The sequence below is a fragment of the Myotis davidii genome, unplaced genomic scaffold, assembly GCF_000327345.1.
Source record: "Myotis davidii unplaced genomic scaffold, ASM32734v1 scaffold378, whole genome shotgun sequence".
In the NCBI taxonomy this organism is placed as follows: Eukaryota; Metazoa; Chordata; class Mammalia; order Chiroptera; family Vespertilionidae; genus Myotis; species Myotis davidii.
The window spans coordinates 2,403,542-2,417,186 of NW_006290631.1; the positions used below are offsets into that span (position 1 = coordinate 2,403,542).

At 54.4% G+C, this 13,645-nt stretch overlaps 1 protein-coding gene across 1 annotated transcript in view; it reads left to right on the plus strand.

Moving 5' to 3' along the window:
- Positions 1 to 13,641, plus strand: part of ZBTB7C (zinc finger and BTB domain containing 7C) — a gene marked incomplete at its 3' end in the record, with an annotated part of 214,710 nt that extends 201,069 nt beyond the window's left edge. The window contains exons 3-4 of the mRNA XM_015563841.1: positions 2,323 to 3,549; positions 13,477 to 13,641. Of these exons, the coding sequence (XP_015419327.1) occupies positions 2,339 to 3,549; positions 13,477 to 13,641 (1,376 nt within the window). The remainder of the gene's footprint in view (positions 1 to 2,322; positions 3,550 to 13,476) is intronic.
- Between the last annotated feature and the right edge of the window lie 4 nt (positions 13,642 to 13,645).

The window sequence follows — 13,645 nt, forward strand, 5'->3', positions numbered from 1 at the left end:
TGATCTGTCTTTATACCTTTTTCTATCCCCTTTGTACCAAAGACCATCTTTTGGGCTAAGCCTCTCCTGGCTGTTGAGAGTCTTTGTTTTGTTGTGTTGTGTTGTGTGTGTGTGATTCTCTTTTGTGAGCATGTTATTCTTGGAGACAGAACTGCCCTGGCTTAAGCGATGGGAGGGGAAGGAAGGAGGGCCTGGGTGGGAAGGAGGGAAGGTGGGGGTGGGACATGGCCACCCCTTTGGGACCTTGCTGTCTGGGTCCTCCAGGGCTTGGGAATCTTAGGGTCATCAGGGAAGCTCCCAGAGTGAAGGGCAGGGACACGTCTTCCCAAAGAGACAATGAAACAGCAAGCGTCAGCCCTCACCTCCTACCTGGAAAAACAGCCCAGCTACACAGCTACATCCCCCCCTCCAGGGATGGGACAAAGGCTGCAACCAGACCACTGTGAGAAGTGGCTGCTGGGCAGAGCAGCCTGGAGTCCAGGGTCACCCCTGCCTGTTGCCCTTTCCTCATCCAGGTCCACTTTGCCCTTCTAACCTCTCATGGTCATGGCACACTGGTCATTAGATTTCCCATGACCACCCATGACAAGATGAGGCCACAGGAGCCCAGAGAGCTGAGCAGCCTCCCAACGTCTCAGAGTCGTGGGCCCTGATTCCCAGGCTCCAGCTGAAGTGGCTACTAAAGCACAGAGATGGGATGTTTAGGCGAAAGGACAGCAGTCTCCATCCCTCAGGCAGCTTGGCTGAGACACCGACCACCAACACATGGCCCAACAGGTTCAATTCCTCTCTGCAAGAAGGTGGGGAAAAGCTTAAAGAATTGTGGGTATTTCCCCTAAAATAACATTTAAGAACATTTTTCTCTCTAAAGCAGCAGTTCTCAACCTGTGGGTTTCGACCCCTTCCCAGGGGTCGCCTAAGACCTTCGGAAAACACACATATAATTACTTATTGTTTTTGTGATTAATCACTATGCTTTAATTATGTTCAATTTGTAACAGTGAAATTGGGGGTCACCACAACATGAGGAACCCTTTAATACAAAAGGGTTGCGGCATTAGGAAGGTTGAGAACCACTGCCTTTGGCGAGCAAGAAAATGGCTCTAATTTCCTGAGATTTTACTGATTTCGGCTTTTCACTTAACAGTCCAAGGGGCATTTCATTCACAAACAGTCTTCAGAGGGGAGGGTCCCTCTGAGGGTCAGGACCCTACTATCCATTTGGAAGCTTCATGAGAAAAAGGTGTCATTTCCTCAATACGTATTTAGTTTTTAAAGAAACTGCTGAGTTGATCACAGAATGGCTGTACCACTTGTACTCTCACCAGCAATGTATGAGTGATCCAGTTTCTCCACACCCTCACCAGCATTTGGTGTTAGCACTCTGTTATTTTAGCCATTCTGACAGCTGTGTGGTGATAGCTCACTCCTCTTCAGTGAACCTTGCTGTACCTTTCTCATGGTTGTGTCACTGTTCTGGAGGCTGGAAGTCCAAGATCAAGGTGTCAGCAGGGTTGGTTTCTTCTGAGGCCTCTCTCCTGGGCTTGCAGATGGCCATCTTCTCCCTGTGTCTTCACAGGGTCTTCCCTCTGTATCTGTGTCCTCATCTCCTTTTATGAGGACACATCATAATGAATTAGGGCCCACTCAGGTGACCTCATTTTAACCTTAATCACCTCTTCAAAGGTCCTACCTCCAGACATAGTCACATTCTGAGATACTGGAGGTTATAACTTCAGCCTATGGATTTGGTGGGGGACACAACTCAGTAGCCAGCCAAATGTTAGTCTGTTACAGGAGTCAGAAGAGTTTTGCAATAAACCAGAGCATTTTCTCAGCAGCATTGCATCATGAGAGAACATTCCCCCTTTGGCCTCAACCCGCAGATGCTGTGTGAGGAAGTAGTGGACGTAGCTCACAGTAGCAGCTGAGTGTCAGGTGACTGTCCGTCCTGGTGTCTCACCATTGCATATGAACAAAGTTGACTTCAGTGAAATCATGCCCACGAGAAGCTTACAAGCCTTTGCCAAACAGCCTACGCCAACTGCCCCATAGAGGTCAACTCTGTGAGGGCTCCGGGCAAAGACCCCATGGGCCAGTGAAAAGCCCCAGCTTATGAGCTGGGCTCTGCACTGCAGGTGGGATTTAGAAAAGCCGAGAGGGAGGAGGGCTGGAGGCGGGGGGAGCCTTAAGCAAAGGCAGGGGTGGTTTGGACCACCATGTCCACCAACCTCGCCTCCCTGGTCCAGCCTCCCAGAGCTGGGTGTCCCCTCCTGGGACTGCATCCTCTAACCCGGTCTCCCTCTCTGTGTCCGTCTGCAGGGCTCTGGCGGAGACCATGGCCAATGGCATTGACGAGCTCAACGGCATTCCCTTCCCCAACCACAGCAGCGAGGTTCTGTGTAGCCTGAATGAGCAGCGGCACGATGGCCTGCTCTGCGACGTGCTGCTGGTGGTGCAGGAGCAGGAGTACCGCACCCACCGCTCCGTCCTGGCGGCCTGCAGCAAGTACTTCAAAAAGCTCTTCACAGCCGGCACCTTAGCCAGCCAGCCCTACGTCTACGAGATCGACTTTGTCCAGCCAGAGGCCCTGGCCGCCATCCTCGAGTTCGCCTACACCTCCACGCTCACCATCACCGCCTCCAACGTCAAGCACATCCTCAACGCCGCCAGGATGCTGGAGATCCAGTGCATCGTGAACGTGTGCCTGGAGATCATGGAGCCTGGCGGGGATGGCGGGGAGGAGGACGACAAGGAGGACGATGACGATGACGAGGATGACGATGACGAGGAGGATGAGGAGGAGGAGGAAGAGGAAGAGGATGAGGAAGAGGATGACGATACGGAGGATTTCGCTGATCAAGAAAACTTGCCCGACCCCCAGGACATCAGCTGCCACCAGAGCCCTTCCAAGGCGGACCATCTCACTGAGAAGGCCTATGCGGACACACCCAGGGACTTCCCGGACTCCTTCCAGGCCAGCAGCCCTGGCCATCTGGGCGTTATCCGGGACTTCTCCATTGAATCTCTGCTGAGGGAGAACCTGTACCCCAAAGCCAACATCCCCGACAGGAGACCCTCCTTATCTCCCTTTGCCCCAGACTTCTTCCCACACCTCTGGCCAGGGGACTTTGGTGCCTTTGCCCAGCTGCCCGAGCAGCCCATGGACAGTGGGCCCCTGGACCTGGTCATCAAGAATCGGAAGATCAAGGAAGAGGAGAAGGAGGAGCTGCCCCCACCCCCGCCCCCACCCTTCCCGAATGACTTCTTCAAGGACATGTTCCCAGACCTTCCCGGGGGGCCGCTGGGCTCCATCAAGGCGGAGAATGACTATGGTGCCTATCTCAACTTCCTGAGTGCCACCCACCTGGGGGGGCTCTTTCCACCCTGGCCCCTGGTGGAGGAGCGCAAGCTGAAGCCCAAGGCCTCTCAGCAGTGCCCCATCTGCCATAAAGTCATCATGGGGGCCGGGAAGCTGCCGCGGCACATGCGGACCCACACCGGGGAGAAGCCATACATGTGCAACATCTGCGAGGTCCGCTTCACCAGGTGCGCATGGCGGCCCCCAGGTGGGGGTCCCAGCTGGGAGAGGGTCGGAGGCTACAGTGATGGCAGCAGAGAGGGGATGGGTGTGCAGGGGTGGGGGAGGGATGGAGAGAGAGATCCAGTTCAGGGGAGGTCCCACTGGATCCTAGATGCACGTCAAATTCATTGCAAGAAGGTGTGCTAGGTATTACTTGGTGCAGTGATTTTCAAGCTCTTTTTAAAAGGGAAAATCGTTTCTTTAAAAATATTTTTTTTTTCCTAACTACAATATTAAGTGGAAGGCAAAATATAAAACAGATCAGAGCAGAGCTGTCAGACAGAAGTGAGGAGCCTCAGTACCTTGCTCACTTGGCCTCCCTCCCTCCCCAGTGTAGATCTACAGAAGCCAGTTGAAGTTCCCCCGAGGAGTGGAGTGCAGCCCTTCTATTTTATTTGGAGCATGTTCAACATGCCAGGGCTGACCTAAGTGTATTCTCTGTCCTCTCAGCCCAGCCCTGCCCTTTGAAGACGGGGAGGTGCTATATGGCCTTTGTTTACAGATGAGCACTCATCCCCCCACCCCACCCCACCCCCGTGGCTGGTTGGCCACTCATAAGTGCAGCTAGGAAATGGCAGAGCCCGGACTTACTCGTAGGACAGCAAAATCTGTGACTGGGGTGGCTACAGAGAACTCTCAAGTTTTGTAGCCAAAATTGGTGGGTGGGACGTGGGGGTCGGATTTGCCCACTGTTAGGTATTGATGGGCCTGGTATGTTGTGTTGGTGCTGTGAGACTGATCTTCCCAGCCATGTCCTCAGTGGGGACGGTTCTGGTGGTGGCCTTGCATCAGGGCTTGGTCGTTTCAGTGTGTCAGATGTAGATAGCATCTTGTGGATGTCTGTCCTGTGACCCTGACCTTCTCGATGAGGTCCTTTCCCCACACGGCCACTGTCCGTCAATGAGCTCACCCCGAGAGACCCACACGTCTGCCAACGGTGCTGCCGTCAGCCCGCGTCTGGGAAATGTCTCCGTGGGAATTGCTGGGGGCTTGTTCTTCTGATTCTCTTCTTCGATGGGCCCAAACCTTTGGTCTTTGAGGATAAAGCGAAATTTTTTGAATTATGTCAAATATTGAATAAGGGCCATGTTTTTCGGGGGAACACAAGTTTTGTGAAGTAACGAGACCTACGTTTTTGGGTGGCCTGGAACTCTATCAGAGGTTACCAGAGAAGGGCATCAGAAATATATGTTCAGGTGACACTGGCATTGCCAAAATAGCTCAGTGGGCTCGTTCATTCGGTGACTACTTCTGGCCTTGGGGTCCTCGCACAGCTGCTTCTGTGAGGGAATCGCGAAGCAGAACTTCTCCCAGACCCTTGGCGCTAACAGTGGGGGGAGAATCTGGACCTAGACCTCAGATTCCCTCCCCGAGATTCACCTGCCCTCAGGTGACTTTCATTACTGGCCCTGCCACTCTAATGCTGCCTTAGGCGATGCTTGCCTCTCCCACCCCACCTCCTCCTGAATTCACTGAGCCCCATAGGCCTGGCTGGAACACCTGAATGAGGCTGACAGAAGCCCAGGAGAGCAGACGGGAGACCAACCAGAACATCATCGGGGTCCAGCACAGCTCACTCATCTCCTGCCGGTGACTCCCCTGCCCAGCCCCAGGGAGTGACTTCGAAGTGTTGACACTCTTCCCAGGCCAGATCCAAGACAGCCAGCCCTGCAGTGGCCCGGAGCTTCCCCTCCTGCCACCCAGGGTCCAGCTCCCGAACTTTCACATCTGTCCCCTGTGTCCTTGGCTGCCACTGAGACACGTCTCCCAGCAGGAGGGACTCAGGTCCTCAGCTTCAACAGGATGCATGTCTCAGGGCACAGCACCATGACCTTGCCCAGCCCCCCAAGTCTCCAACTTAATTCCCTCCCTGTTCCTCCCCTCCAGGCCTTTCCCACCTGCAGCGTCTGTGAGGACCACACCAGTCTGTGGGCCCTGCCTTCCCTCGGGAAAGTTTTAAACGTGGGCGGACAGACTCCTCTCCCTCCTGACACTAGAAGGTTCTCTGAGTAGGACTCCCATTGGGCAGCGATTCTGGGTTGCACAGGAGGTCTGCATTCCAGAACCCTTCCTCCCAGCACATTCCTGGTGATCACTTAGGGTGGCCTCTGCCTGCAGCCTCCCCACCCTCCAGGTCAGATGGCCTGTGCCCTCCTGGCCATCCAGCCATCTGCCCTGCCCTCCCCCTCCTCAGTGACATTCCAGCCTCCGTCAGCACCTCCCCCTCAGGGTTCCCACTGGGCTCTGACAGGCCTGAGAAAGATCAGAAAAGCTCTGGCCCGCCCGCCTTCCTCGGAGGCTGGAGCGAGTTTTCCTGGCTCCTTGGAAAAGGAACTGTACTTGTCCCTGTGGGCTGTGCTGTCCCTGTGGAACACCTCCCGACCCCCTCCCTGGCACATTCTTCACAGTCACTGGTTCCTTGCTTCCCTCCTGCCACCTCCCTAAGGTTGCCCTGCACGGATCCTTTTTGGTCTGTGGAGAATGCCAATGCTGGCCTGCCCAGATCGGGGCTTCCTGTAACTGTCTGCAGCCAAATCCCCCTGCAGCCCTACTCTAGGGACCTTCCTTGTGGTTAACTTCCTGCAGCCACCTCTTCCCCTTCCCCAGCTGGGGGCTCTTCAGCAGCCATTTAAAGCAACAGCTGCTGCCTCTTGAACTCAGAATTTCCATGCTCCCTTGCAAGGCCAAGCCACTCCCTGGGACTGGGCCCCCAGAGGCCAAGGGAGCCAGACCTGCTGCCTTCAGTCCCCCTCTTGGATAGTTCCCCTTTCTGAATCTCAACTGAGCTTCTGCTCGCTGGCCAGGCCTCCTTCCTTTCTCCTAAATGCTGACCCATCCCTCCCTCTTGGGGGGTGTTGGAGAGGGCCTACCCTCCCCCTGCAAGGTGACCCTGTGTCACAGGCTCCAAGTTATGGCCTCAGATGCCAATGCCCAGAATGTCCACACCCCATGAGGACGTCATTCCTCATGACTTTAGCAGCCACAACAGGGTGGAGGGGCCTGGGGTCCTCCCATGCTCTGTCCCTAAAGGCTGCCTGCTCCTTCCATGGTACGCTTCTCCAAGAACAGGGACCACCATTGCTGCCTATTCCTTGGAGCCAGAGCCCTCACCTCTGAATCAGTTCCAGATTTCAGCCAGTCCCACCAGTTGTCCCACCACTGGTTGCTCCAAAGATGAGATACCCCTGGAGCCCTGAGCAGGGACTCAAAGACTTCAACCAGACTGTGCTTCTGTGGCCCCTTGCTGGCCCCACTCAGCTCTGGTCACCACTCTGAGTCCCTCTGCCTTGCCCGAGTCTGTGTTTACACTCTTCAGGAGTTGTCCAATGTCACCATTTTCTTCCTTAAAAAGAGATGGCTTTGCCATGCTGGTGTGGCTCAGTGGTTGAGCGTTGAACCATGAACCAGGAGGTCGCAGTTCCATTCCTGGTCAGGGCACAAGCCTCAGGCTCGATCCCCAGTGGGGGGTGTGCAGAAGGCAGCTGATCAATGATTCTCCCACTGATGTTTCTGTCTGTCTTTCTTTCTCTGAAATCAATTTTTTAAAAAAATTTTTTAAAGAGAGAGATGGCTTCTACCATGACCGATCCCATTGGCTCCACCTTGGGAGAGAGAAGTCTGGATCAAGGCTCCCCCAGGTCCTCTTCATCAGGAGTCCCGCTATTCCCAGAAAGTCTGGAAGCAGGGCCGAAGGTCAGGACCACAGAGTTCTGCCAGACCTGGCCCCTAGCACGGGCCTTGAAGAAAAGGGAGCAAATGAGCCGGGAAGATGAGAGGCGTTGTCTCTCTGCATGCAGAGGGATGCTGCTGCCTCGGTGGGCATTTTCCCTGCCCACCCAGACCACAGGTTGTCCCCCTGGTTGTCACACTGCAGCCCTCATCACTGCCCACAGGGCCTGGCCCTGGGCTGTGAAGGCCTCAGAAGACCCTTAATTTCCCCTAATATCTGTCACCTTGGTCCTTGGGTGCAGGCAGCCTGTGAGGGGAGCACCTAGAGAGCATGGCTGGGCAGGCTTCCCTCCTGCAGCTCCTGCAGCCCCTGCAGCCCCGCTATCAGAGGTGCTCCAGCCACATCCGGCCGGGCAGGTAATAAAGGCATGAAACTGCAGGATTTGCGAAAGGGCCGGCCCCTGAGCAACAGAAGCCCCATCCTGTCCCTGGGAAAAGATGGACAACCTTTGAGCCCTGAAAAGTCACTCTCTTGTGAGCCATGGTCTCCCCAGTTTCCACCAGATCCCCTCCCAGCAGCCCCTAACGGTTGCAACTTCTAGTTTTCAGCCCCTGCCTCCAGGGTGAGCCAAAAAAGCTGTCTGCTCTCTGAACAAAGCCAGGAACATGGCTTCTTTTTCATTCTGTATTTTCCTTTTAGCTTTCCCAGTCCTGGCAGCGCCAGGGACCTTATTAAGATAATGTAATGTCATTAGCAGTGGCAGCAGGAAGAGTTGGTTTCCGACCATCAGGTTACCATGAAGTCTGAGAGGATGGTGCTGGGAAAGCATTAGCCTGACAGGGGCCTTCGTGGAGGCCGAGGTCCTGGGCGAGACCTGTGGTCCCTTCTTTTCCCTCGGGGTGCTCACGAGTGTAGGCACATCTTTCTCGATGCTGAGTTCTCCCAGCTGAAAGGAGGTGCAGATCATGGTTTGGGTGCATGTGACCTGACTGGTCCCTGGTGCAGGGTCCAGGGAGGGGATGGCAGACAAGGAGATCGGGGTGAGAAAGGACCATGCTGGAGTTTCGGGTTCTGAAAACTGGCCCTGCACCAGCAGGTCATTAGTCAGTCAACAAACGCTCCAGGAGCATCCACTCCATTCAGTGTTGTGCACTGAGCAGACTACAAGAGCGTCTGACAGGTTCCTATCAAAGCAGGGGCCAGTACCATCTACGCCTCGTGCGAGATAAGGGCCGACAAAGCAGCACCTGGCACTGGCACACAGAAGAGCAGCTGAGTGAGTGGCTGGAGAGCTAGCATCTCTCAGTGACTGTGTGGCACCTCGGAGAGAGCACTAGGCGACCATCAGGAACCCAGGTCCGGGGTCTGGTTCTGCCTCTAACTAGCTGTGTGACTTTGGCCAAGTCTGCTCCCCACTCTGGGCCTCAGTTTCCCCATTGTAACATGAGGGGTTAGGAGCAGGTGCTCCCTAAGGTGGCTCCCAGTTTTATGACTTAATTTACATATTGCCCACGATCAGGAAAGCTATGGACGGACACAGAACTGATGGAGGCTTTTCATGGGAGCAGGGAAGGGCGGTGAATAGAGTGGTCAGAGCTCATGGGAAGTTAGTCCTGGAAAAAACGTAGAGATCATCTGGTTTATCAAGAGCCTGTTAACATGTCTGATTCGTAGTCTGAGTCAGGGGTCCAGTGACCTGTGTTCTGTGCAGTACATTTCGCAGGACTTTGAAAATTCTGATCTAATCCAGTTTGCCTTCTTTTCCTCATGGGAGGGGGGACTGGAAGTCCAACCCATGCCAGCAGGAGTTCAAAGATGCAGCGTTGACCAGCATGTGGCCTGCAAGGGGAGCCGCATGTCCGTGGTGTGTGGGTGCAGTACTATGTACGGGGAGGGGCGGGGCTGGCAAAGTAGGTGGGGTGATCTTTTCTTAGCTTTCCTGAGATATAATTGACATATGTCATTGTATGTGTTCAAAGTATACACTGTGATGATTTGATATGTGTATTATTGCGAAATGATTCCCACAGTAAGGTTAGTTAACACTCATCACCTCACATCGTCACCTTTCTAGTGTGGGTGTGGTGGAACAGTTAAGATCTTCTCTCTTAGCAACTCTGCAGTTCACACTACATTCTTGCTAACTGGTCACCGGGCGTCCTCAGAACTTAGTCATCTTGTAAGTGATTGGAAGGGCTGAGCTTGTACAGGCCTGGAAAGCTATGCTAACGGTGAGTTAGCACCTAGGCCAATGGACGGAGGAGGCCTTGGGAGGTATTAAGCAGGACCACAGGCCTCCAGTCCTGGCGGGGAGTGACCAAGAGCTCAGCTCCTGAGGTCCAGGCTGGAACACTTTCCAACGACACTCGTGCTGTCTCCGCGGGCAGCTTAGATCCGAGAAGAAGCAGGCGTAGCAGAGCCATGCTACGAATATGAAGCCAACTCACAAGAAAGCAATTCGGTTATACCCCTTTACTCAGATGCAAGCACAGAACACCAGAGGTCAAAATGGTACAGCCCAGCCCGAATTTTAGAGGTCAGGAAACGGGGGGCCCACGCCAGCCAAGGGCCTGCTGTGGCTCTGGGAGTATGCCAGGCCCAGCCTTGCCAATGTGCACACACATCCCACTCTCTACCCCACGTCCATTTCCCAGGCGCACGTTCAGTACAGCCTGGTGAAAAGGTCATTCCAGGAATAAGGAGGCCGTGTGATCTTAGAAGCCCTCCCCTCTCTGGTCTGTGGTTTTCTCATCTTGAAGGTGAGGGAACTGGATTAGATCAGTATTTTCAAGGTCCCGCGAAATGTACTGCTCATAACACAGGTCACTGGGCCCCCTGACTCAGACCCGTTAACAGGCTCTTAGCAAACCAGATGATGTCTAAGTTTATTTTCCAGGACTAACTTACCATGAGCTTTGCCCACTCTACTCACCACCCCACCCTGCTCCCATGAAAGGCCTCCATTAGGCCAGCTCCCTGCCCAGGGCTGGGTTCCTACCACAGCATGTCCCAATCTCCTGGGCCCAGAGGCAGAAAGCTGGCAGCAGATGCCTCATCTTGACTGTTCTGGTCTTTACTTTCTGGGGCAGCCCTTATAGGCCTTGGGCTGAAAGTCCCAGTTTGAAAATCCACCTGTTTTCAACCTCAGAACAGCTTGCAAACAAACCACACCCCAAGTAGCTCCCAGCCCCCTTTGCCCATCACTGGCTGGATACCTTTGGGAAAGCTGCTGGCCTTCTCTGAGCCCCAACTCTTCCTCCAAGTGAGGAAATTACTCCAGGTGTGTTGAATCGAACTCACACAAACTTAGATTTCCTCATTAGCCCCGAACAATAGAATTACTGTCTGGCCCTAGGTTCAGCTCTGTACAGAGGCGTTAAATAACTTGCCTAAAGGTGACCCAGCAAGTTAGTGGTGGGTCTGCTGCTGCAGCAGCGGCTCCAAGACTCCAAATAGGGAACCCACCCCTACACCATAACCTGCCTCTGAATAACAGCAAATGGTATATTGAAATAACAGCAAATGGGTCACTGAAATGGTATATTCACCTGCCCATAGCAGGTGCTCTATGAAAGGAAGATATAATCACCTTCTTGGTACTTCTCACACATTTGAGCCAATCGCCATTGAAATGTGATTTGTTTTAGATGCCCGAATGAAAAGCCTGGGAGAAGCTGTGGTTATGTACAGTAGGCCCTTGCTATTAGGAGATTTACCCTTTGCATTGTCCATTATTTGAGGGTGACCCCTCAGGTCATTACTACAAATTATGTGTAATAGTGATTTTTGAAAAGAAATCTACCTTATAAGGTTGTGGTAAGGCTTAAATGAGGTGCTATATTTAAAGCCCCTGATAACTCTAAGCCAGCGGTTCTCAACCTGTGGGTCGCGACCCTTTTGGCGGTTGAACGACTCTTTCACAGGGATCGCCTAAGACCATCCTGCATATCAGATATTTACATGACGATTCATAACAGTAGCAACATTACAGTTATGAAGTAGCAATGAAAATAATGTTATGGTTGGGTCACAACATGAGGAACTGTATTTAAAGGGCCAGAAGGTTGAGAACCACTGCTCTAAGCTGAGTCCTCCGCCTGGTGAGTTCAGGAGTCAGACAGCCAGTGGGTGAGTCTAGCTGACCACCTAACGCCAGTTTCCATCAGGGCCTGCCTGGGTGAATGGGTGGGGTCCCAAGACAGGTCCCTCAGGACTGTGCAGCTTTGCTCTCAGGGTTTAAGTGCACTGTGCACCCCACTGTACTTCCTACAGCGGTGAGGAAAGAGGCCTGGGCTGGGAGCCAACAGGCCTGATTCTCGTCCCAGCTCTGCCATTAACCTCTGGATGACCTCGGTGACTGTCCCCCTCCCAGGGCCTCAGTTTTCCCATCTGCAGAGTGAAGAATGAGCCTAGGCCTCTGGTTCTTAAAGTGGTCCATGGGCTCACTAGCTTCAGCAGCAGTGGCGGCATCGATCAGCTTGTTAGACATGCAAATTCTCTGTCCTCTCCATCCCAGACCCACTGAATCAGGCTTCTGGGAGTGGGGCCCAGCACCGTTTCATCGAGCCCTGGTAATGGTTCTGATACAATATCAAGTTTGAGGCTTGCTGGCTCCCATGCTCTCTAAGGCTTCTTACTGCTCAAACATCCAGTCATCTGGAGGAAACGAGGGTTACAGCATGCTGGGGGGAGGGGGCCTGGGATGTCACATCAGGGAACTACGCAGCCTGGGGGCAGCTGATGGTTGTGGGAGGGACAAGGGATGTGGAAGAGAGGAGGGGCTGGTGTGTGGAGGACACCAGCCAGCCCACTTCCTCCTCTCTGCCCATCCCACTCCCCACACCCACGTCCATTCCTCCAGCCTTCCTGTGAGCACAGGTGGAAGGGGCAGGTCTCATCCCCTTCCCTGGTCCCTGCCAGTGTATACAAGAACCTCCTGCCGGCCCCTGAGGAACCAGTCGAAAAATGAGAGCCAGTGAGACCTCTAGCGGCCAGGGGACCCCAGGAGACCAGGCCCTCTGCTCCTGCTGTCCTGGGGTTGTGTTAAAGGAGGTTTATTTAAATCTGGTCATTTTAGGGCGGACACCTGAGCTCCACATCTGCTCCGACGTCAAAGCCCAGCCAAAAATTACAGGCAGATGTTCCACCCAAGCCAGGCCTGCAGGGTGGAGGTGGCAGAAGGACAGAGCTGCCCGGCCTGCGGGTGTGACCAGGAAAGGCTTCAGAATGATCCTGAGAGGAGTCCTTGCAGCCCAGCTGACTCCACCACAGCCAGGCGGAACCACTCCATGAGCTGGTTCATGCAGGCTCAGTCTTGAGGGGAAAACCCTAGGATGTCAGCTTTCCTCTCAAGACCACCAGGAGGCATGTTGAATGTAGTACAGCACAAACCCGCATTCTCTTCGTCAGCCCTGGACAGTAGAAATTGACGCCTGGGCAGAGGTTCGGCTCTGTGCAGAGAGGCTAGGTAACTTGCCTAAGGTCCCCCAGCATGTTGGTGGTAGGTCTGCAGCTGGAGCAGGGGCTCCCAGCCCCCAGTGCGAGCCCCACCCTGCACCATTCCTTACCTCTGAATAATCCCACTTACACCCTCAGGAGCTTTCCCGTGGATTAGGCTGCATTCTTGTTGCACCTGGCTCTTTTGTAAACCCTGGAATTGTCTGCAGACAAAGAGCAGAGCCCAGGCCTGGGATAAGAAAACACCACGCAGGAGACTTGAATGAGGTGTGCCGGCTTCTGTAGCCTCCCGGGTTAGCCCCGAGGACAGACGGAGTCCCACAGCCCGGCTGGGATGGGCCCTGGGGCTCTGGGCCAAAGCACATGACAAACTGGAGGGAAGTGGGCATGAGATTAAGGTGCAACCCAGTTTCAGGGGTCACTGCCCCTCCGGAGGACTAAGGACAGACTACTGACTTGTGGGGATGTGTGTCGCCAGCCGGCCTTTGTCCAGTCCGTGGGCCGGCCCTGACAGACTGGGAGCTTCACTGCTCAGAGCTCAGCAGTAGGAGGGGTTCTGAGTGGGGGAGGTCTTTCAGGACCCCGCTCTTTCTCCAGCCGGCTGAGCCAGGTGACAGCCACACCTGTTGGGTGGGGCAGTGGTGCCATTCCTGGGGATTGAGACCAGGGCAGCATAGCCTGTTCTGGAGGCAGCGGGCAGGGGCAGAGGGTTCGGAGTGGCTCCCGGCGTTCCCGGCGGGGACTGACTCCCGGCTCTGCATTGCAGGCAGGACAAGCTGAAGATCCACATGCGGAAGCACACGGGGGAGCGGCCCTACCTGTGCATCCACTGCAACGCCAAGTTCGTGCACAACTACGACCTCAAGAATCACATGCGCATCCACACGGGCGTGCGGCCCTACCAGTGCGAGTTCTGCTACAAGAGCTTCACGCGC